General features: G+C 35.3%; 1 protein-coding gene across 1 annotated transcript in view; it reads right to left on the bottom strand.

The window, feature by feature from the left end:
- The window catches only part of KCNB2 (potassium voltage-gated channel subfamily B member 2), a 504,596-nt gene that overhangs the window by 465,686 nt on the left and 12,911 nt on the right, over positions 1 to 25,999 (bottom strand). The window contains exon 2 of the mRNA XM_069100114.1: positions 7,351 to 8,033. Within this exon, the coding sequence (XP_068956215.1) occupies positions 7,351 to 7,929 (579 nt within the window). The 5' untranslated portion in view covers positions 7,930 to 8,033. The remainder of the gene's footprint in view (positions 1 to 7,350; positions 8,034 to 25,999) is intronic.

Raw genomic sequence — 25,999 nt, 5'->3', positions numbered from 1 at the left:
TGGGATTAAACCCAGGCCCTCCAGACTTGAGGTTCTGTACTCTGCCCCTCATACCACACTGACTCTAGGCTATTGTAGGTATGAGAATTTACATACACATACATTTATATGTATATATATATATATATACACACACATATACACATATATACCTATGCGTTATGTGTATATATATATATATATATATATAATTTTGTTTTTTTAAGTTTCTATTTTTATTAGTGTTTTTGGCTCAACACATGCTGTATGAGTTCTGATATAATGTTAAGCACACTGGACCTCAACTTACAGTTCAAGTCCCTATTTGCCACTTTCATTAGCCATGCGACCTCTTTCAGTCAGTTTCTGCACCTGTCAAATATGTTGACCTCTTCCCTTACAGAGTTGTTGTAAGGAAAATGCTTTATAAACCCCACAACTATGAGCTCTGGTCACAGAAATGGAGCAGTTTTGCCTTTGGCTCATTTCCCTGCAAGATAATCAGAGCACTAAAACATCTGCTTCATTTATCAAAAATATTATGTGTTTGATAGATGTGCTTTTCCCAACACTGAGTACAGAAGAGTTATTTACAGTTTTCCTTTCTTAAGTGCTCAATTTTGATTTGGTCCTCTTCTAGGTATGCCCCAAATTTTATCACACAAGGGTCTGTGTTAGGACACACAGCATGCCAAAAAGAATAATTTTAAAGACATCCAGAAATATACAAAGGGGTATTATAAATCTGGATTTCATCCTAAGATGACTATTAATATTAATATTCTTCTTGGACAGGATTCAAAACAATTTGTGAAGGTGCAAATGTGGCTAAAATAATAGTCTTTTAAACTTGCTTTTGAACTTCTAAATAGGGGATAAACAACTGTGATGTGGTGGGAGAAGTTGGCATCTGGCTGTCAAGGAGGTATCCATAAATCAATGCTAGGCTTCTATAATAGCACTAACATTTTGGCAACTACAAGGACTCATCCAGGAACTAACAAAATTTGACTCCCATATCTAGTTTATCCCATGACTCCCATTTCCATTTTGCAACTCTCACCACATCACAGATACTAGGCAGTACAAATATTAATAAGACATAATCTCTGTCCTCAAGGAGCTTTCAATCTAGCCATGGGGATGACAGGCACATATCATGATTCAAGGATGAAAAATGCATGTGGGAGGTATAAAAAAAATTCTAAGGAGGGAGATTTTTCGGGCCAGGGAGATCAGGGAAATTTTATTGAGGAAGTAGCTTCTGAAGAATGTATAATTTCAACTAGTAGAGAAGGCAAAGCATTTATTTCAGGCAAAGGAGATGTCATGTGCAAAGGCCTAGAGGTAGGAAAGGAAGGGAAGTCATCTTGGAATGATAGTCCAGTTTGTCTGTACACAGAATATAGAAAAGGAAGTAAAGGGAGATAAAGCTGGAAAAATAGGTGGTATCAGATTATAAAGGTTTTAGCATGCCAATCATTCACTAAGCATTTAATAAATACCTACTATGTGTCAGATACAATGCTGTATACTGGGAATACACAGACAAAAAAGAAAGTCTCTGATTTGAAGGAGCTTACACTCTAACATAACAAAATATAAATATGGTTAAGTGCACATATGGTAAAGAATGCATATTAGGTAATCTGGACAGACTAAAGAATTTAGACTTAATTTGAGAGGCAACAGAAAACATTGAAAGATTGGGAAGAAGTGCAAGTGTATGATCTGAGCTATCCTTTTTTAAACACTACAATTCTTTTTTTGCTGCTTACACTTTTCTTTGTTCCACACCCTAGCTCCCTTCAAGGTGGAGAGTATTTTAGGGTGGAGGTAAAAAAAAACTACTTGAAAGGGGAGAAAATGAAAGATGGAGGCAAAATATGGGATAAAATAAAGGGGGAATGAGGAGGGCAGCAATAATTAAGCCAGAAGTCCCAATCCTCTAAGAGCTATCATTGTATTGACCCAGTTAAATTGGAAGGTATCCTAGTAGGTTTTCCAATATTTGCTTCTTTCCAAACCAGATCATTTAAAAACTTGTACTTCTGGCTTCACTAGGTATTAGAGGAGAACAATTACTATTATTTTTTTTTTTAGCATACACATCTTCCAGACTGACCCATGTGGTTTATTTATCATAAGAGGAAAATTCTAAGGCTTTCCAGGGTTCAATGCCCATCTTTAAATCTGGATTTGCATGAGTAATATCCAATTGAAGACTCTTATTCTGCTAGGTTCTTCTTAGGCTAATTTTCTGCTTTTTGGTTCTGGTTCTAGCTAAATATACTCCTTTCTAATCCTTCCCCCCCACCCCCACACTGGATGCTTTATACCAGGTGAACCATGGCAGTGTATCATGTAGAGGCTCTTTCCCTTAATTACATGTCCAAATTGCATTGCAACACTTAAGTCTATTTTAGTGCCAGTTGAAGGGTCTACTTTCCTCTAACTTTGCTGGCTACTTCCCTAAGTCACTGCCCATTGATCTTTTTTCTACATTCATATGGTAAGTGCTTCACCTCTTTAATAATCATTTTTCTATCTTTACTGTAGGATTCTAGGTCTATTTTGTTCTTCGAATGTGGTTACCCAAACTATGTGACATAATCAAAGTCAATGCAGCATGGTTTGGTACAAAGGTGATGCTGATGTTGATTGATTTTCTCATGTCAGACAAGGATTTTAATGTCATTGGTGAAGGAGGTTAGCAGGGTCAGATAAATGAGTTACTAATGGACTTAATCTTCTGATAAATGAACTACTGATTACAAGAAAATTGCTCCCTTTGGAAGGGAATGAACTACCATGATTTCAGTGTTCTAATTAGTGGATGACCTCATTAATGTACTTAAGTAAGCTGGGACCAGGCAAGTACCTATGGATATTGCACATTACTGAATAGCCTGACTCAGATCAAGGAGATTTAGTTATTGTATGCTAGTTTGTCTCATTTCCATATTTAATAAATAAGAAGGGAAAAAAGAACTTTGTTCTGTAAGTACTCATTCATATATAGTGACATAGACACACAAATAGTTCTTAACAGATAATGGTACAGGAATTGAAATAATTCTCTCTCTTTTTAAAACCAACTCTGAAATTTCAACCATGTGACAAATACCCAGTAAGGAAACTCCCTTTAAGGTTCAGATCAGCTCTTGTTTTGCAAGTTATGGTTTTAGAGATTGGCCTAGGAAATCAAAGTGCTGTGATTCATGAAGAGTTGAATGAAGGGTAAGTATGCCTTAAAGGTGGAGCTTGAGCCCAGGTTTTCCTTACTCAGAGGCCAGACCTTTATAATAGACTCTTCATCATAGCTGCCTCGAGCTATTTTGTGGCTATCACAATTAATGCAATTCAGAACATTTTAGGAGTGTTTTAGTCTTGTTTGTGATAATTAAAGTGCAATATGTAAAGGACAACAATTATTGCCAAAGTTTGGAAAATAGGAGTAGTACCACTGAGGTAAGGTTAAAGATAGGAATAATTTAGGCTAGCGAAATCACTGCAAGTACTTAATAATATTTTTCAAGCATATGAATTGGTATTAAACAAAGCATAGTAAGCAGCCAATGGTTTTCCATCTGGAAGTTAGACCTATTTTTATTGAATATGAACAATGGTATTTTTAGGTATCCTTTAATGCAGAGGGTAGGAGTGGTTGGGTTCTTCCTATTCTTTATTGTTATTATTATTATTATTATTACAATTCTTTATATATTATTATTCTAAGCTGTGTATAACCTCAACATAGAGAGTGATTTAAAGCATATAACCTAGCATCTTGTACTCAAAACTAGTGAACAGGCAATTCTATTATTTAAACCAGGGCATCATTTTATATGCAAAATTCTATATACATATGTGAATGTGCTGAATACCAAAGAAACACAAGTGTAATGTCAATAAATACTATGTCCCTCAAAGATGGTACCTGGTTTCCTAAAAGTAAATATTTAAAAGTTCATGGACAAGGAAAATTCAAAAAAGGCTCAAAACATATCATAGGAAGTGTTCTAGTGTATCCAAATGCACTGTAACTGTAACAGCATCATTTATTAAGGCTTTCCTAGGGAGGTATTTGCACATTAAAGCTACTAACATAGCTCTCCTGATCAAGCCTTAAATTGGAGTGTGAGTGAGGGGGAAGGACTTACTATTCAATTTAAGTCATTTGGCTCTGGAAAAGCAAGAGAATAGATGACAATTAATATGGAATCCATTTAAATAGAAAATCATTTGAACAGGGCTATTGACTGCATGCTTTAGTTGTATTACTATATATACCAGTTGTACTACTATGTATACCGGAATTCCAGTTATTTCCATAATATTTGGCCATTAAAGCACAGAGGACAATATAGATATTTCAATAACCAACCAACAGATTCTTTCTTAGAAATACAGTAAACAGTTCACCTGGTTTAGCAAAGATTCCTTTAGCTTGATAATACAAGTTTGATTAAAGTTTATTGCCTGTGATCAAGAAAGCTCAAAATCAGTCAATGTAGTTTTGACCCAGATAATTGTGCTAACAAAAGAAAGCAAATGAATGAGAAACTTTTTTTAAAAGATCTAAAATGAAGGATATGCTACTAGAACATTCAGTATCATTAGATATAAAATATTTAGATCTTAAATCTATGGTTCATGATTGCTATTAGTCTGCAGTATTTTGACAAGCATATGCATTACTCTTATAGGTGTACAGTCAGTGTTAATTCAACAGATTTTTAAATAGAAGAAATATGCTATTGTCTACATTTATAACAAAGTAACCCTTAGTCCTCTTAGTGAAAACCACATTCTGGGAAATCAGCTTATTTACATAACTCTATCTGTAACATAGAAGAAATACTTTCTATATTTTTTTTTCCAAAAGAAAACCTTTCCCCTGTAACAATGATTAACTTTGGTTATACAAACAAATTATACAAACTATAAAGCTTTCTTGACCACAGAGTTTCCTTTAATAATGTACATATTGTTACACAGTTGATCACCTCCTTACTAGGACGCTTACCGGAACAAAGGCTTTACTCAGTGGCAGCCTAGAGGCCTAGATGGGTTAATTTACCTCCCAAGGTGCCACTCTTCAAACCAAAGTGTACCACACTTAACCACTGAGTCCAGTCCATATATATTAATAGTCCTTGAAATCATCTAACATTGAGAACAGCAATTAATTTTCAGGACAAAAAAAGATAAAATTGTAGTCTTGACTATTCTTCTTTTAGGGGAGAAAACAAATTACCCAGAACCACAGGCAACTTAGCTGGAAGCTCTCATTTATTCTGTATTTATATGCAGGGAATAATGTGTAACAACCTTTGAAACACTTTTGCCCTCCTGTGTGAGGGCAGATCTCTCCTTAGTTTCCTCTACTTTTAAGTTGGGAAGAACTAGAGCTCACAGGGTCTTGCCAGTCAATACCTTGCCAGAGGTTCCTATACATATGTTTCCTCAGTACGCATGTGTCAGAGGTGCCTTTTCTTCTATTGCTACTGCTCCTACTACCTATATATAAAACTTCCTTCCAAGCCACTAGGATCTCTGTTCTAAGAAGAACAAACCACAGTGATACCCAATAATGCAATTTGGTTTATGGCCAGGAGCATGCTTCTGATTATTTAATTTTGTGAGTTTCATATTGTCATGGAGAATACTTGGTTCCCAACCAAAAAGACATTTTCTAATAAAAAAGTAAATTATTTTATAAATATTGTTGCTTCCAGGAAAGAAGGGACTTGAAAAAAACTCCAAACAAATTTCCCATTCCATAGTTCCTATTCCATGGTCCATTTTTCCTACTCCATAGTCCATTTTTATTTCACATATAAATGAAAATTATTGGCTCTTTGCATGTCTTCCTCATGGTGTCTATCCACACACTTCATGTTATAGGTCTTAATGGGAATGGAAATTTATGTAATTTATTAAATTTGACACTCCAAATGATAAGAAATTAAATATTAAACTAATGCACAGAATTCATGCCAATTAAATACCTGAATCATTTTTAAAAGGTAAAATTACAATCAAATTAAAAATGATATGCAATAAATATCTAGGTTTGATTTGAAACAATCCATAATGGAGTAATCCTTCTATTTGCTGGCAAGTTGTATTCCTATCATAAAGTTCATTATGAGTGTGGTATTTGGGAAAAGGTTCTGCACTTGGAGTAAGAGGACCTAGATTTTAATGCCACCTCTGATATTCACTAGCAATGTGACCTTAAGGGAGTAGCTTCATCTTCCTAGACTTCTGCTTCCTTATCTATAATAAGAAGGAATTGGGCTAGATGGTCTCTGACTAACCTTCCAGCTTGAAATCTATGATCCTATAATCAGAAATTTAATTACTTAGTAGTAGGAATAATGTGAGAGGCATATTATCTCAGGATATAGATTTCTCCCATGTTTTACCTCAACAAGGTGATGTTTCTTCTTTGGGACAAAAGCAGGCTATAGCTTTGGACTTCTTGGATTTTAATGGGGGTGAGGAATTGGGGGAGGGGGAAATAAAATTATTCCTAACTGTCTGTATGGGGCCTGACTCAGCAACACAGAGGCCATACAAAGCCTTTGCCCAGTGGTGTGTTTCCCCCACTCCCTGCTGACCCACAAGATGACCTTTGCTCCTCTTTCCTTCCTTCCCCTTGCTCCAAAGTGCACCTTCCCCTTAGATACACGCCGACCCTGCTCACAACTTACAAATCTTATATGACAGAGTCACTCTTTCTTCTTCCTCAGTTTTTGCCATTATAGATCCAGTGCTGAGGAGGCTGGATCATCAAGCAACCTTTATACACAGGACAGTTTTTCCAAATGATCCTTTTTCTCCAATGGAAACCCAAACAAACCCAACAAAAAGAAGGAAATAAGGTATTACTTAATTTCAGAAAATGATTCTTTTCTAAAAAAAAAACTCACTAGTAGATTTAATTAGAAACCTCACAGTGCAATTAAACAAGACTGGCTGGTTGTGTTTTTTTTTTATTTTTTACAAAATAATCACTTATGTAGAATTTTTCTAGAACACATCTGTTGTAAAGTGAGGTATAACTGTTGACAATATTTGACACGTATACTTTGAGGGAAGTATCATATTAACCAACTATTGCAACAGGTAGAACTCAGTGTATAATATGTTCAATTTTAAAGAGTTGCTTTAAAATGGAAAATAATTCCATTTAAGATGGATTTGGGGTTAAGTCTTTTTAATGATTAGTGCTATAAAAATATGCTCTTCCTTGTAAATAAGCAAACAAAACATATTGCAGCTAAAGATAACCAGTTCCCTGAAATATATAAATAGCACGAAGTTCCAACCACACAGAATAAGAGAATGCATTTTTCATACCTTTGCAGCTACTGATGAATTAGGCTTCTCTAGCAGGTCCCAGAGTTTCTTCCTTTTTTCAGGACAGCAGGTATTATCAAACTCTTCTCCCTCTCTTTCTCTCATAGTCTCTGCCTCTCGTCTCAACTCTTCATTCATTTGTTCTTTCTTTTGATGGTATCTTGCTTGGCAACAAGACTCTAAGTATATTTCATCAATCCCCCAGTAATCAAGCTCTTGACCAAAAGAGAGGGCACACATTTCTTCCATCATGTGGAGTTTCCCTGTCCTGTAGAAATTTAAAATGGATGTAAAGGCTCCTGGATGTCGATCAAAGAAATATTCATTCTCATTCAAATTGTAGTCATCACAAACTTCCAGCAAGGTTTCATGAGTATTGCAGTCTCGGAGCTTCCCTAATCGTGTTCTTGGAAGTCTGTCCAAGGTCCTCCACAGTACTTCATGGTTTAAACCCCCTACATTTATTTTAACTCTCCGGGAACAATTTTTGCTTCTGATGATCTCCACAGGTTCTGGTGGAAGGGAAAGTGTAGACCTTGAAGTCTTTCGGTTCAGGCCAGGGGGAGCCTTCTCTGCCATTTTGAACTGGATGAGCCCAAAAAGCCAATATCCTTCAAAGAATGAGTAGTGGGATTATCAATTGCAGTAATAATCCATCTCAAGGTGTATTTCTATCAGCATAACTGTAAGAAAACAGTAACAAATATTCATTGTCTATTTCCCAAGCAATAATAATCATAATAGTTTTATAGAATTTAAAGGATCTATTTTAATAAATGGGACAATTTATGGAGTATTTCTTATGTGTGAGGTAATATAAAGGATGTAGAGAAGAATAAGACATGGTTCTTGTCCACTTGGAGCTTACAGGAGCTTAGCAGGCAAGATAATACATGCTCAAAAATGACTATAATACAAAGTACACTTATAAAGTGCAATAATAGAGACACTAAGTGTAAGCTCAGAGAAAGGAGAATGTACAACTAATTACTCTTAGATATCAAGTCTCCTTCAAAGAAGGCTTTGTTTGCATATTTCAATTTAATTCTATTCACTAAACATATATCAAACATCTGATAGGTTCAAAGCATTATCTTAGATTCTGTAAATTAAAAGACAAAAAAAAAAAAAACAAAACAAACCTCTACTCAAGAAACTTACTGTTCAACGGGGGGATGCAGTATGAATACAGGCAATGAGGATACAAGGTAGAGAATGATGGGGAAGGGCAAAAGAACTCAAAGCAGTTTAAGAAAGTCTGACAATGGGAGATCTTGATTACCAGGAAGAATCAGGAAAAGCTTCAAGGAAGAAGTGGCACTTGAGTTGAATCCTGAAGGAAAATCAGAATTCCAAAAGGAAAAGAAAGGGATAGAATGCATAGTGGGCATGGGATCAGTTCATATGAATGCACAAGGATATGGAGATGGCAGTAGATGATGTACAGAAGAAAGTAATGTACAATAAAGTTGGAAAGACAAATAATGAAGGATTTTTAAAAGCCATCTTAAGTAGTTGTCATTTTATATCTTAAAAACAACAGGGAGCCACAAACATGGGGAGGGGAGTGAACCTGTCAAACCTAATAGGTCTTAGGATGGTTATTTTGGCAGTTTTGTGAACTGTTGAAATGGATTGGAGAAGGAAAAGACTTGGATCAGATGAAAGGAGACCAGAATAATAATGGATTGAGTATAACAACTGATTGTTGTGAGTGACATTATGGAGAGAATTAACATGACTTGGCAGGATTGGGTATGGAGGGGTAAAGGAAGTAAAGAGTTAAGGATGACATCAAGATAATTGACCTGTATGACTATGAAGATGGTAGTACCACCCAAAGATGATGGAACCCTCAATACAAATAGAGAAGCCTTTAAAAAATACATGGAAAATTGAAAGATACAGTTAGAAGGACAGGTCTTCCAATCAGAGAAAGTATCCTAAACAAGAAGATGGAGGTGGGAAACATTACAGGTACAGAAAATAGTTCAATTTGGTTAGAATGAAGGGTACATGAAAGTGTGCAAGAGATAAGTAAAAAAAAATATTGTTTGGGCTAAATCTTTTAGGGTCTTGAATGCCAAGAGAAAGAGTTTAAGCTTTACACGGTGATTAATGAGAAGCCAATAAACATATCTGAGCAAGGTGATGATGTGATGAATTCTACATACAGTTTAAAAGTTTTAGCTTCCGGAAATCTTTTTCTCCAAGTACTCATCCTTTATGATGTTTGTTCTTGGATACGTGTTACTATGACCTGCAGTAGGCAACATCTTCTTAGTTTGGTCTTTCCCTATAATCTCTTTAGCACTGAGCCCTGATGTTTCAAACACTTTCCCCAGTGCACATTCTTTTCTTTAAAACCCTATGCCTTCTCAAAGGCTGCAGCTTGAGACACACTATAAAGAGAAGCTCCAACTTTTAGATGTAAGGAGGCTCTTATAATTAGAGCCTTCCTTTGAGGTAGGTATCAATTCCAGCAGGAGTCAGGCTTCCCTGCCCCTGTAGTACAGCATCCCTGCTACTGGATGGATTTCTTTACCAATCCTGAGGTCATATTCTCTAAAATAGAAAATAATTCAAGTTTAAGAGATTTAGGTTTGGCAAATTCAATGGATCTGACAGGCTCAAGAAATATTTTGTTAAATGTGAATTTTATTATATTTCATATGTATGGGTTAAAATTTAGGCACACTTTGCTTTTAACATACTTGAAAGAATACAATCCAGGTTTGTAAAATGATGATTACTCATTTTACAGAAAGATACTTTGTTTTATAAAATTATTAAGTTAGTTGTTTTATAGCAATTTATACTAGGGCAAATGATTCAAATGCTAAAAAAAAACCCTTTAAAATAATTCAGTTACTGAAAAATTTATTTACATATTATAGGAACACAGATACTCTATGTTGTGTAGGACACCCATTTGGATCAAATCAACAAAAGGTATTCCTAATAGTCACCATTTCCAATGTCCACTTCCACCTTCCACCCCTTTGAACTAAGTGGAATAGTACTAAGGAATGTATGTTAAAGTCCATTGAATATGTAGCACACTGAATTGTTTATCTTTTTTTTTGTTTCAGTTTTATCTCTCTAATTAGAGTTCAGGTCAGGTTTTTATGTCATTGTGTTTTAAAGCCTTCTGCCTTCCCCATAGAGCCAGGCAGTGTCTTGTAAATATTAGGAACTCACTAGATATGTATTGATAATGATGATGAATCTATCTCTGTATGTTGTTGTGAACTCAAAAGTTACTAATAATACAAAATCAATCTTTACAGAACAGAAACATCTGGAGAATGGCACTACCAGCAAATCATATTACAATCTTAATGCTTCTATGGCCCATCCACTTTATATGGATAGAAATGCTATAGTTGCATCAGATCATTCTGTGATCTGTGTGGGCATTTATAACAGCCATGGTGAATGGTCAGCAGGACTATCAGGCATTTCATTGACTCCAAGTAAGCATGGACCCCTATTTATTGTTTTTGAATACCCCATTTTCCATTTAAGCTCTTCTTATAAGTGCAGGACCATGACTTATGTTGCTTAAACTGACTTCAGTGTATCAGAGAAGGTTCCCAGGAAGGACTGAGAATGAAATTTGCAGCAGTGAAAATAGTTCATATGTAAACTATGTCTGAATATACCTTACTTTGCTAAAAGCCACATTATCAGGGGCAGATGCAATAATATTTCCATTATCAAGGAAAGCTACTTTGAACAGTTAAAATGTCACAAATTAAACTGATTTTAATTTCTGATATTAGAGCAAAAATTAAAATCAATTCAAACTAGTGGGTCACTTAAAAGGTGATGAAGAGAGCATGCTGGACATAAATGGGTTCCAGCATATTAATAATGAACAACTATTGACAAAAAGAAGTGTAAAAAATATTCATCAAAGAGATGTGTGACTGGAAAGAGAGGTGAGTTGGCCAGTCACCAAGAATTTTTAAGTACCTACTATGTGTCAGGCACTGTGCTTATGTGCAGAGAATGAGGGAAAACTGATGGGAAATCTAAGAAACTAGCTACAAAAAGCACAATACCTGATACATAATAGGCACTTAGTGAATGTTTGTTGAATTGATTTGAGGACAACAAGGCATGAAATAGTTTGTGATCTGTATCATTTGGAGGATTAATTGTACCAATGAGGTCACAGATTCAATGGAATGTTGACATGTCTTTCTGTAGGGTATGTCATTAGTGCTATACCATTAAAAGCAGTAATGGATATTCCAAAGCATTTTTACTCAAGGTCTGGAGAATCTAATGGAACTGAAACAATCACCAGTCACTGGAATTAAGGGAAAAATAATAATGAAATTCTGAGTAGCATGTAAAGCTACTTATTTGTATCAGAGGTGGGGACCTTCCAGTTAGGGTTACATGTGGGGGGCAAGTCAGATCTAGGCCCTGTTTATGTCACCAGCCCTCAGGATATTGCTCTGGTCACTAGATTTGCAATCTAGAGGATAATTTCCTCTGGCAGCTTATTATCTCCTTAAAAAAAAAAGTTTCCAAAAGATTATAACCATTGACCAACTAAAAAAAAAGTGGTTAGCTAATCAACATTCAAAAAACCAGTAAACAGCTTAATATGAAGGAAAATCAAATTGCAATCTCTGACCTAAACTTCCAAACCTATTGGGTTCTGTGTGTCTCTCTTCTCTCACTATCTCTTAACCTTTTCATTCTTTCTCTGTGCCTCATTCCCCTTCACCATTGTCTCCATTTCCTCTTTCCTTACCCTGTAGTCTCCTCTCATCCAATGTATATATTAATAATTATAACATGTAGTATGTATTAAAAAAAAAAACCCAAAATGCCAGTGCTTGGATTTGTTGCATGAAGTTCATGTTACTTGGACTTAATTTTCAAAGCAGGCCAGTAATTTTCTGTCTTCAAGAAAACACCTACATTGAGTTGATTTTTTTGTAGGAGGCAGTATAGTATGTGAAAAACATTGGACAATGTCAAGAAATAGCCAGATCTGCTATTAGTTACAAAGTCACTTCTAGTGACTCAATTTCCTTAATGGTGAAATAAGGAAACTGGATTAGAAAATAATACAAATTTGGGGGCAGTTAGGTGGCACAGTGAATAGAGCACTGGCCCTGGAGTCAGGAGGACCTGAGTTCAAATATGGCCTCAGACACTTAACATAAAAACTAGCCGTGTGACCTTGGGCAAGTCACTTAACCCCAATTGCCCTCCAAAAAGCAAAAAAAAAAAAAGAAAGAAAGAAAAGGATACAATTTCACATTCATATAGAGAATTCTCATTTATACAACTCCCTTTCCTCACTGCAAACCTTTGAGGTAGTATATTCTCCCCATTGTATTATTAGGAAACTGATGATTAAGATTACATGATTTACCTAAAATTACATAGATCATAAATTACAAACCTAGAACTCAAATCTATTTTTTTTTCCTACTTCAAGTCTAGATGATCTCTGTGATCCTTTCTGTTTGAAGATTATATGATTCTCTATGTCACTTGTTTTCAGCAGGGCTACTGGTCCTCAACAGAAAAAAAAAAGTATCACTTGTTTAACATGACAGAAAGCTTAGAAGGTCCCTTACATTTAATGAATGTTTTCTGAAATGTTGTAACTGATTTTCTTACTAAAACTTCTTTCATCAGTTTCTTCATTTATAACATGAGAAGGTTGGACAAGATGATTTTACATTTCTTCTACCTCTAAAATTGTATAATTTGATGTAGCTTTAAGATCGTTCACTCCCTAAGGCCAAGTATTTTCAGAGCATAATAAAAAGTACATTCATTTAGTTTAGTTTTTTTGTTGTTGTTGAATCCTTATACTGTTTTGCTTTAGCTTTTCATTTTTCAATTTAAGCTTTGTTTGTTCTTTTAAACTTCATTGCTAATAAATAACCTCCCAGTGTTATTCCCTCCAGCACATTGCCATAGTGGGGAGTTTGTAAAACTTATGATTTTAATTTTAATAACCAAGTGTCTACAGTTACATTTTCCTCATATGTTTTATAACAAATGAAATTAAGTATGTTCTGATACTTTTCATTCATAACAAATAAGCCATTAGATCCTTTTAGACTATGAATATAATAAAAAAAACCCTTCAGTCATTTTATGTTTCTCCTGTATGAATTATATCTATCTCAGTCTCATACATGTATATATGCATGCACATACATAACACACATACACATTTTGGTTTAGTTATGATGTAAAATATTTTTTTCCAAATATCACAAAGAAAGGAAGTTTACTGGTTATTTTCTTTTGACATTGGTTGATTCCTTTCTTAGGAATATACACATTCACACACACTATATATACACACACACATACACACATGTATAAAAGCAATACATATATACATGTCTGCATATACATTGTGTGCATGTGTATGGGTGTATGTATGTACATGTGTGTACATGTATTTACACACATATAATTGAAAATCATTTGTAAAAAATCAGTCAACCAAAGCCAATGCACTAAACACTCCTTCATTAGTTAGACAGGGGGAAATGACTCTTGAAACAAAAAACAACAAATATTTAAGTTTTGCACAGCTGCACCTTAACATCCCAAGCACTGCAAAATTATGCTGCCACTGGTTCAAGGGCAATCCTGAAAAAACAGAACTTTCTTGTTACAATATCATAATTATAGCTTCTAGGAAAACTTTGAAAAGATGGAGTTGCAAATATATTAACATTGTCACAGAATTAATACTTCCTTTGTTTTCTAAGAAGTAGCAAGTCAGGCTAGAAGAAGTAAAAGTAAACCCTTTAAAACCATGTAATGTTTTCATTTTCTCAATCATATTTCTAATGAAGATCATGTAAATACAACTGCCTTTGAGAGTTCTAAATCTATCCTGAAGTTATCTTTCAATTGATCTTTAAAAACACATCCAGAGTATTCTTTTTGTGCTTCATATTCATTCCATTTCTCCTCCTGAAAAAAACAACACCAATAAAAATCCAGCAGACATTTCTGTTTTCAAATGGCCAAAAATCTATCTTTGGCACATATTTGTAATGAAAGGGACCAAATTTAGAAGCTACTAATATAATCAATGATTTTTACTTCACTGCAGCATGTGAAATTATCATCATCAACTTTAACAATATAAAGAAAACACAGCCAAAATATTTAATTAGGGATAGAATTATTAACTTTAAAAATTATTTCAAATTAGTTTTTCAGAAAATGTATTCTTAGAGAATAGCCTTCCAATCACCGGCTACTGAAAAGAAACTCATATTTTTTTTAGGAGTTGGTCAAGATTTTTAAGGCATTTAATACTGTATTTATTTATTAATTATTTTTCAGTATGACCACCTCAGGTAGTGAGTGTAATGCAGGCTTTTTCCTTGGGGAAGTATAAAGTGAAATAATACTCATTTATTTTGTAAATTCTGTCATGAAAAACTAATATGAAAATGTTCAGCTCAACCATTTACTCCTTAGTCAGAACTCCAGAACTTTTATCCTTCAGACAACCCAGGCTTTTTTTAGATTCACTAAGACAAAAATCCTGAAAGATCTGCTACCAGTGGCCAAAGGTAGCATCGAGTTGCAACAAGAAAGGAAAAATACAAGTAATAAATACAATATGTAATACAAGCATCTTCCAATCTCATAGCTGGCTCCTTGCAATAGCCAAACATATAAATAGCTAACACTGCCTATTTTTATTTAGATGTATAAATATATAGCTTTGTTCTCCCTCACCGGGATAGAAAAGCTTTTAAACATTTAATTACAGGCACACTTTAAAGATGCACTAAATTTATATGTTTACTATAATTAAAGGTTAACTACAAATACAAGAAGATTTTTGCCCCTTAGCAAGGAGCAGGTGATTAAACTGTCTTTCTTCATCAGCAGAATAAGGCCTTTTGTAAGATATAATTCACAAAAGAACCTTTTTCTATTCTGAAAAATAATACTGTTACAAAGTTTCTCAGATCTCTAGGTCTTTGTGATATTGTTTCCTTTCTTCAATGGCACAGAATGGCCCAGGTTCAAAACTGCAAATGTGAAAGTGCCCTTTTCGTGGTGTCCCTAGAGTGTTCTTTTGAATGCCTGATTTTTGAAAAGTCAAATGACAGCCAGACTAGGAGGAGAATGAGAGACAGACAGACAGACAGAGAGACAGACAGACAGAGAGACAGACAGACAGAGAGACAGAGACAGACAGAGACAGAGAGAGAGACAGACAGAGAGACAGAAGTTATTCTAATGGAGGAATTACTAAACTTCTGAAAAGAGCAGAGAGTGTGTTTACAGCACTGAGGATCCAAATGAAAACTAGAGATTTCAACTTATTATCTGGGTGTTTTGCCAACATGGTCCTAAACATCTGACTTTTAGATAGATTTAACACCAAATTTCAGACTTCACCTGAAAGGTATAGAAAGATGTAGTCTCAATGACAATGCCTCATAAAAAAATGTTCCTAAAAAGAGGAAAAAAAACCAATTTCATGGAACGTGAACATTTTACTCTTTCCCTCTCTCAAGTAGGTCTGATTGAAATCTGTCTATGGTACTAATCAAGCTTCTGTATGTATAGCTCCACAATTTAGATCTCATAAAAGCCTCCAAAGAATAGTCCCACTGCCTTATTTTCAGGTGAGGAAACTACTCGTTACTGGCAGAAAAAGGAGAACTTGGCCCCCTGGCTGCTAGTCCAGGGTTCTTTTTCACTACTCCATTACTGTTTTACTATGCTTTGTTTTTGTTTGGATGCTCATAGTTTCTCTAAATCCTTTATTTCATTACCCAGTTCCTTGTCAAAATGTTGGGACAAGCAATAGCTGTAGCTCAAGCAGTATGTCTCTCACATATTGTTATTTATTTATTTGTAAAGGAGTAGGATGGTTCCAGTCACTGAGCTGAGAGCATCCTTGGAAGGATACACTTTTATTTTTATTTTTTTGCCTTTTGGAGGGCAATTAGGGTTAAGTAACTTGCCCAAGGTTACACGGCTATTTTTTTTGGGTGGGTGTTAAGTGTCTGAGGCTGGAACCAAACTTGGGTCTTCCTGACTTTGGGGCTGGTGCTTTACTCACAGAAGGATACACTTTTAATTGTAGTTTGTTGGTCCTATCTCCCATTATTAGCTCTACTTCTCTAGCACTGTTTTTGAAAGCAAACCCTCAGATCTCTTCCAAAATGAGTATCGAAGGCTTCCCCCGCAGATGATTCTCTCATCATAAATATTTTTTGGGGGGAAGCATTGTTACAATATGCAGTGTGTCATATTAATCAGATAATTGTTCTTTTCTTTTCATGCTACTGTTGAGATTTCTGTGGGCAGCTAGGTGGCACATTTGATTAGAGCCCAGGTCTGGAATCAGTAAGACCTGAGTTCAAGTTGGATCTCATACACTTTCTAGCTGTGTGGCCCTCTTTATCTCAGTTTCCTCATTTGTAAAATGAGCTGGAAAACAAAATGGCAAACCACTCCAGTATCTTTGCCAAGAAAACCCCAAATTGGGTCACAGAGTAGGACATGACTGAACAACAACAACACTGAGATTTCGAAATGTTTTCTAATTGAATTGAAATAAATTGAATTTCCACATCTTTTTCTGGATTGATATAGATAAGCAAATAGTCCAAAAATGTACATTTTCTCAAACTTATCATTTATTCAAAGCTGAATATTTAATTTTTACAATGAACATTTTCTCCTCTAAAAAATGTCCACATCTAGAGCTTTTTCCATTATGCTCCCTTCCTCCCCATGTCTTTCATTTCCCTTCCCTTCTTTCTTTCCTTCATTCCTTCCTTCCTTTTTTCCTCTTTCAATCTTTTGTTTCTCTCTCTTTTATTAACCTACTGCTCTTTTATTTTGTAAATATCACTTTGTAAGGAATGAACAAGAGAATAAAAAATAGGATTGTATATGAAATTGTGAAGTTATTTTTATGTATGGATTTTTTTTAAATTAACATTATGAACTCTGAGAAAATGATGACACTCATGTTCTAAGATTACTGCTGCAGGTCTTTACCAATACACTTACAATAATTTTTATGTATAATATATTATTTTAGGTGCTCATGATAATACACAGATAATGGGATTTCTGCACACAAAATAGATCACATTAAAACTTTTTGATTCAATATTTGTTTCTTTTCAAGGGTATAAACTAATATTTCTTGGCAACAAACAGCAATGATTTTTTCCCTTTTTAAGACAAACTGTTGATACCACAATACTGAAATTCACTTACTGATGTTATCTTTCAAGGGGAGACTATTTTTGTCTGTATTATGGAATTATTTCCATTAAACCCCTAAAAAGAATATGGGTCACATTTCATCACAACAAACTTCAAGATACTGTTTGAAATTATGTGACTTGAACATTTGTTATATTAAACGTTGATTGAAATATGTGACCATTGGCTTGGTTTTAGCATTTTTTCCCCTCCCAGTCCAATTTTCCCTATCTCATCTATGACATTTTCTCAGTCATTTTTTCCCATTTTGAGGTAACACAGCACTTATATCCTGAGCATTCTATGTGGCATTAAATTGGATGCTGTTTCCTACTTTTATGTGTTTGTCTCCGTGCATGGTAGGTAAAGATCCTCTAAGGGACCTTAGAGTGAATGAATGTCAGCATTTTCTCAAATCCATGATTTAAAAGAAAAAAACTGTGCCAGTCATGATAAGTATTTATTAAGTGCTTACTATGTGACATAGACAGTTTGATATATAATCCTTTTAAAATATTTCTTTATATATTGAAATGTTTATGTTTATTGATAAATAAATTCATAATTAAATAATTTGGAAAATATTGTAATGTTAAAACAACAATAATACTATGGTAGTATATAGAATGAAACCTGACATAGTAAAAAGAATGTAGGATTTGTTGTCACAAAGACTGGGTGTGAATCCCAACTCAGACACTTAAGCATACCCCTTAGGCAAGTCACTTCACTGCATACTCATTTTTCTTATCTGTAAAATAAAACTAATAAGAGCCCCTACCTCAGAGGGGTTTTGTGAAGACAGAATGAGATAATATATGTAAAATGCTTGGGAAACCCTACATTAATTGTTAGCTATGAATGTAAATGTCATACTAAAAAAAAAACAACTCTTTCTTCTCAGTATTAAAAGTAGTCTTTTTTGTTCTATCATTTCAGTTACAAGTTATTTTTGAATTTTTATCCATATTTCAAAGTTGAAACAAAAAAAGCCATTACTACTGTTCTATTTTTATTTTGGGACATAACAAGAGCCTGTAAATCTGCAAAAAGAAACTATTCAGAAAATTCGCAAAATATATGGATTATAATGGAATGAAAATATAAAATGAAAGAAATGGAATTTAAGAAAATCCAACAGTTATGAAACGAAATTTTAAAATCTTGAAAAATTAATGTATTTTACCACACCCCACATAAACACACCAAATAACACAAACATTATCTCATATGTTGTCAATAACTATAATAGCACAAAGTGTCTCTTTAAAGAATCTGAAGACAAGGAAGAAAGTAGAAAAAGCAGGGGGAGTTATATTGATCGCTATGATTAGTGTTGAGCATGGGCTTTGGACCCATGAAGATGGTATTAGTTTTAGACATAACAGAAAGATATTACCTGGGGGGGGGAGAGGAAGATTTTTCTCCCATAATCATATATGTTAGGACACAGAATCTTCATCTCTGAGGTTATCACAGAAACATGGCAACTAAGAAGGTGGGGAAACAGCTAGCATGTAAGTAAGTATTGTACAATCTGGACTATTTGGCAAAGTTTCCAATGGTTTTCCATTTGGTAATAGTTTCACTTCAGCTAACTTTGAGATTCCCTAAGAATGTGTTAAATTTAGGGTCCCCTGGGCAAACCCATACTTTGTCTATTATTTAATCTGGAACTAGCTAATGTTGCCTATATGGTCAGTTCTACTATAACACTGGTTTTGAAAATGCCAAGTCATTCATTCTTCATGTTTAATAAGGAGTGATTTGAGCAAATCTCAAAGTTTGTGAATTTTTCATTTGCTTATATTCAATTTTATCCAAGAATACCAAGGAGAATGAAGAAAACTGTATCACTTCCCAATAACTGATTATATAATCTCAATTTCAGATATTAGAACTATTGAGTATCATGTATCATCCAGAACACCAAAAGATACTGCAGTTGCTCAAATAACAATGATGGGCTTATAAAATCATGATGGGATTTTATTGTAATAACATCTGTAACTGGCCTCCAATTTCCAGTCTCCTCTCCAACACATGCTTTTCACACAGCTGCCAATATATTTTTTTTAAAGAGCAAGTTTAACTTTACCCCTCTTGTGCTCAAAAATATCCAATGACTCCAATCCAGTCTAATTCAACTCAAGTATTTATTAAGAACCTACTATGTGCAAGGGACTGTGCTAGACAATGGGAATAGAAAGAGAAATTTTATTATAGTCTGTGTCCTCAAGTAGTTTACTACAATCTCTATTTTACATTTTATCTTCTTGTTTCTAGGATAAAATTCAAGCTTCTCAGCCTGACAATTCAAGTCCTTCATGTCCTGGCCCCAGCCTGTCTTTCCAGATTTATGGCCTACTTTTCTAGTCTTATTTCACATTAGTCCTTTTCACACTCTGTGTTCCAGCCAAACTGACCTACTTGCTGGTTCATGAACTCAGCATTCCATCTCCTGTCTCCCTGTTCTTTCACGGGCTGCTTCCCATGTGTAGAAGGCCCTCCCTCCCTCCTTACCTCTGTTTCATAGAATTCTTACCTTCTTTCAATCAATCAATCAACGAGCATTTAGGAAGGATCGACTACATGCCAAGCATTATGCTGGATACTGGAGATAGAAAGACAAAAAGAGAAAAAGAAAAGAAACAGTCCCCACCCTTAAGGGATTTATATTCTTTCATGGAGATGATAGGCATATATATGTATATAAAACACACACATACGTACAACAGCAACAAGAATAACAACAACAACACACATATACAACAAATACACAGTAATTTTGGGAGCGGGGTGCATATAGTTGGAAAGCATCAGGAAAAGCTTCATTTAGAACAGGGTCTCAACTATTTTATATCATAGACCCTTTGCTATGGACCCTCACAATAACATTTTTAAATGCATAAAATAAAATACATAGGATTACAAAAGCAATATATTGTATTGAAATAGGTTTTAAAAAAAAATATTATGATGTTTGTAGACCTAAGGTTAAAAATCTCTTCATTTAGAAAGTGGTGATTGAGCTGAATTTTAAAGGAGGTGGATGTGAATGAGTATAATCCAGGCATGGGGAATGGCCAATGCAAAGGCATGAATATAGATGGAATATACTCGGAATAGTATAGGGAATGGAATAATGTGTAACAAGTATGGGAAGATAGGTTGATGGAAAGTTGTGAAGGTCTTTGAATGCCAAACAAAGGAGTTTATATTTGATCCTATCCCTAATGCCTATTACCCATGTGAACCTTGAACTTTTGCCTAAGCTCTTTTGGATTCATTTTTTTCTTTGCAAAATGATGAACTGGAGTTGATGGCTTGAGATTCCCTTCAGCTCTTGATACATGATTCTGTGATCCCTGGAGCAATAAGGAGCCATTACGGTTTATTAAGTAGAAGAGTGACATGGTCAGATTTGTCTTTTTATTTAGTAATCACTTTAGTAGCTGTGTGGAGCATGAATTTGTGACAGAAAAGATTTGAGGCAGGGAGTCAAATTAGCAGGATATTACAGTAGTCTTCAAAGCAAAGGACAATGAAGGTCTGCATGAGGGTGATTATTTGTGGATGGAGAGGCCAGGGGGAAAGACTGAGAGAGAGACATCGTAGCAGCAGCAATGACAAGATTTGGCAGCTTACTGGATATATATAGCTCTAAGAAGAGTGAGGAATTGAGGATAACACCAAGGTTGTGAACCTGGGTAGATGGAAGGATGGTGGTGGTCTTCATAGAAATAGGGAAGTTCAGATGAGAGGTGGATTGTGGGAAAAAGATAACAAGTCATGGTTTGGACATGTTGAATTTGAGGCTTCTACTGGACATCTAGTTTCGAATGTCCAATAGATAGTTGGAAATAACTGGAGTTCAAGCAAGAGACTAGGTCTGGGAGTAATCTGCATAGAGATGATAATTAAATGCAAGGGAGCTGAGGAAAGAGAATATAGAGAAAAGTGCACCCAAGACAGAGCCTTGATATATACACACTGTGAGGTGGAATGATGCAGTTGATGAACCAGCAAAGGACAAAGTGAAGGAGGCTCAGATAGGCCAGAGAAGAACCAAGATAGAACAGTGTAATGACAAACCTGAGATGAGGGAATATTCAGGAGGAAAGCATGGTCAACAGGGACTTAAGAAAAGGCATCAGATGTAGCGATTACAAGGACACTGGTATCTTTGAAAGGAGGAGTTTCGATTAATCAATGAGGTCAGAAGATAGATCGTAAAGGATTGAAGAGTAAGAAAATTGTAAGTTATGAGGATAACTAGCTTTTTCCTCTAGTATAGATTGATGTTTCTAGGAATCTGGCTGTGAAAATGGCTAAAATTCTTTCCTGATCCTCTAATAAGATCATACAAGGTGTCCTAAAAGTCTTAGTGCAGTTTTAAGCTTTAACAGCTATACATATATATATATATATATATATGTATATATATATATATATATATTCCTTTGTAAACTTTCAAATCTGTATAAATGTTAGTAATCAGTAGAAGAAGCAATTAGTGTTCTTTTTCTCATCAAATTGTCTTGTTTATGAATATTTATTTATTTATTTATGAATATGTGCCAGGCACACATGAGAACTTAATAAATGCTTGTTAAATTGAATGGAATAGAATCTCTTTTAAAGTTATATCTCACAATAGTAGGTGAGGTCCTTGGGGGCAGGGACTAAAAAAAGGTCTTCATTTCACCAGGGCCTAGTATACAGCCTTGGACATAAAAGATCTTTAACAAATCCTTGTTGAATCAAATTGTATCTGCGTTTATAGCCTAATAAATAAGGAATCTTTTGTCTCTTTAAATTTTCTGAGAAATCAAAATTGAATATTGATCTTGATTGAAATTAAGTCACAAAGCACAATTTAAGTATGAACACGCAACCTCATTTAAAATAAAGGTACAGTTTTGGTAAGAAATTATTTTCATTATATACTTCAGCTTTGCAACTAACCATGTGCAAGAAAAGGGAAGACAATCTACTGTTTATGTTGGTACAGTTTGCTCTTGCCAGAAGCAGGGATTGCTGGACTAAAGAATTTTCATTTTCTCTTCTCCCAGGATTCTGTAATTATGGGTTTTCTCCTCTTTCTTCCCTCTCTCTTGTATAATAACTAAGAAAAATGTTCATTGGGTCATCCTCTTATGATCTCCAGACTTTCTCTAAGAGTAAGCTTGGCTATGTGGTCTACAAAGTCATGATTCCTTACATATCCTTTAAAGGTATCTTGACAACTTTCAGTTATGTGCTATAAAAAGTTTGCAGGGCTCACTGGCCCCTATTTGACACTTCTTTATAGATAATATATCCAAGGGCATGGCTGGCTATCGGGATAGATGACAGAGATGGATTTTTATGTGCAGTCTCATGCCTTCACAATGCCTGTAACTAAGCCTTTTCTCTGCTATTTGGCATTAACTGACTGGAAATGACAGGGGTGGCAATGGTCCAGCTCAGGTTTTAGGGATCATAGCCTCAGATATATTTTCTAGTTTCCAGACTAGTCCCTGAATTCCAGGTTGAATTTTAACTTCAGTCACAACTACTGGTAACATTGGCCTCTTGAAGACAAAAAAGAATGTATTACCTATTAATTCCTGGGGGGGGGGGGAGGGCCAGCACTTAGTAAAATATCTGCCTTCATTTTCTGCTTTGCAGAGTTCCTCCTATTATAAAGGAGAACAATCTGATTTATCATTTATTAGGAGGCATGATTAAGAGAAGTGTTGCTGTAGGTATTTGGTGACAGCATGGTCACCAAAATGGATACCATGGCACCATGGATAGCAGGAGGGCTAGATTTGGAGTCAACCTGAGTTCAAATCTTGACACTGAACCTTAGTGATATAATGTTGGACAAGTGTTTAATGTCTCTTGGTCTTAATTTCCTTAAGTATAAAATGAGAAAGTAGGACAAGGTATCCTTGAAGGCCCATTCTATCACTAAACCTAAGATCATATAACCAGAGGAGGAGAGAAGTGATTAAACCCAAGAAAATTATATTCTAACAGTATAATAACAAGAGATGTGCCATCAGAATGAGAGAGGTGTTTTGAGGTAGGAAGTACTATTCTTGGTCCTTTTAAATCTTATCACATTAACTCTTTTTGTTCTGTCCTGAAAAGACCTAAAATCATTCTTCTTGATAGAGAAAACTTGAACGAAAAAAGATCTGAACCCTTCTGTCTTTTCAGAATTGCTTGATATCATTATTCCATTTAATCATAGCCTATTTCTTCCTTTTTCCACAATATTTCTTTTTCTTCTGCTTTTCTCCAATATTTCTAAAAAACAAATCCTTTTGGTTATCCTTAGAATTCAAAGCAAGCTTCAGCTCATTTTGATCTCTGGTGCTCCTAATAAAATTTTTGGGGGGTGGATTGAGTCAACCTCTCTTACCCATACAGGAAGATCAGTGCCCATTCATAGTACCAATCTCAGTATTGATTGATGTGGAAGCTTTTACTTGCTTGATTTCTGACCTGAGCCAGTTCACCACTTCTTTAGCAGCTTAGTGATCCCCACCCCCACTCAGTGGGATTCACCACATTGGTTCCAGACTTAGAGTAGACCCCTGATTCACTTAGCCAACTGCAACTCAGAATTCTGAAGTTCATTCAAGCAATCCACAAGCCTCAGGTGTACACCATTATACCTCACTCCTAACATCATTCTTAAAATGCTATGCCACATTTTTTTTTCCCATTTCTATTCTGTTACTTATCCTAGCTTTCATTATTTAGACGTGTCTTAAAATCTAAGTTGGTCAATGAAACTCCCTCATAAGACTGGCATGGAGATTGAAATCAGGTACATTGCAGAAGTTCTACTTAAATTGTCTCCAGTAGGGGTGGCCAGGTGGCACAGTGAGTAAGACCGCTGGCCCCAGAGTCGGGAGACCTGATCAGTTCCTGCCTCAGATACTTAAAACCCACACAAAATAACTGGCAGTGTAACTTTGAGCAAGTTACTTAACCCCAATTGCTTATAAAAAATAATAAATTGTCTCCTGTAGCTCTGACTTTAGAAGATCAGGTGGAGTTATGTTCTACCTGCTCCTTCTCTACAACTGCTTATGATTCTTTCTTCTTTCACCCTCTAAACTGAGGCATTACACAAGATGCTGCTCTTGGACTCTCTTTGTATTCTCTAAAACTAGAATATCATCATACAATCATAGATTTAGTATCTAAGGGATCTCAGAATCCATTAGTCTAGTCCTTTAATTTTACAACTGGACCCTGAAGAAATGGTTAAGTGATCTGCCCAAGGTCACACAAGAAACAAGGGGCAGAGCTGGGATTTGAATGCAGGTCTTCTCCAAATTATCACATTTTCTACTTTACCAAACTGCCTCAGAAGATAGAACTGAAGCCACAATCTTTGACCCAATCATTCATTCTCATGACTTCAACTATTACCTCTAAGCAAATGACTCCTAAATCTATGTCTTTGCTGCAAAACTCCATCCTTGATAGCAATTGTTTAATGGAATTTCCACTAAGATGTGCCCGGCACTTCAAACTCCAGGTCTCAAACCAAAACTAGCTTCTTATCCCCAAACCTGCCTTCTCTTTTGAGTGCTCTACGTTGTTGCTCTACGTCTATCATTTTCTGTCATTCAAGTTCAAAATATTGGAGTCATTTTTTACTTTTCCCTCTCCCTCTTTCCACACATCTAGTCAGTCCTCAAACACTATAATTTCATTCTTTAAAAAAGTCTTTCAGGGGTGACTAGGTGGCATAGTGCATAGAGCACCAGCCCTGGAATCAGGAGGACCTGAGTTTAAATCTGGCCTCAGATGCTTGACATACTTACTAGCCATATGACTTTGGGCAAGTCATTTAACCCCAATTGCCCTCCAAAAAAAAGTGCAAAAAAAAAGTCTTTCAAATATATCCTTACCACCAGACTCATTATCTCTTCCCCGGACTACTGCAATAGTCTTCTAACTGGTTTCTACTATTCAAGTGCCTCTTTTTGTCAATCTATCCTTCCAGAATAAAATTCTAATACACAGTTCTTATAAAATTAATCCAGAGTCATTTCTAGGAATACTTGTACCTGAGGAGAGAGGCAGGAACAACATAAGTATCTTGGAAAGGAGACAGAAATGCTGGAATATTGGTTTGATAGGGTGGTGGTGGTGGTGGGTGAGAGAGAAACCCACCTCTTTGGATCATCTACTACCTCACATTCAGAATGAAATCAATGCAACAAGCATTTATTAAGAGTCTGTTTTGTTCAAGTTACTGTCCTAGATCCCAGAGTTACAAGAACAAAATGAAAAACAGACTTTCAAGAAGCTTGTATTCTATTTGGGGATACAATAAGTAAACAGATAAAAATGCAAATTAGAGCAGGGAGAGAGAGAG

The sequence above is a fragment of the Petaurus breviceps genome, unplaced genomic scaffold (assembly GCF_028583685.1).
Source record: "Petaurus breviceps papuanus isolate PSGF00001 unplaced genomic scaffold, PetGlider_PUasm1.0 38, whole genome shotgun sequence".
Taxonomy (NCBI): Eukaryota; Metazoa; Chordata; class Mammalia; order Diprotodontia; family Petauridae; genus Petaurus; species Petaurus breviceps.
The sequence above is the reverse complement of the archived record's forward strand: the minus strand, read 5'-3'. Positions and strand labels throughout refer to the sequence as shown.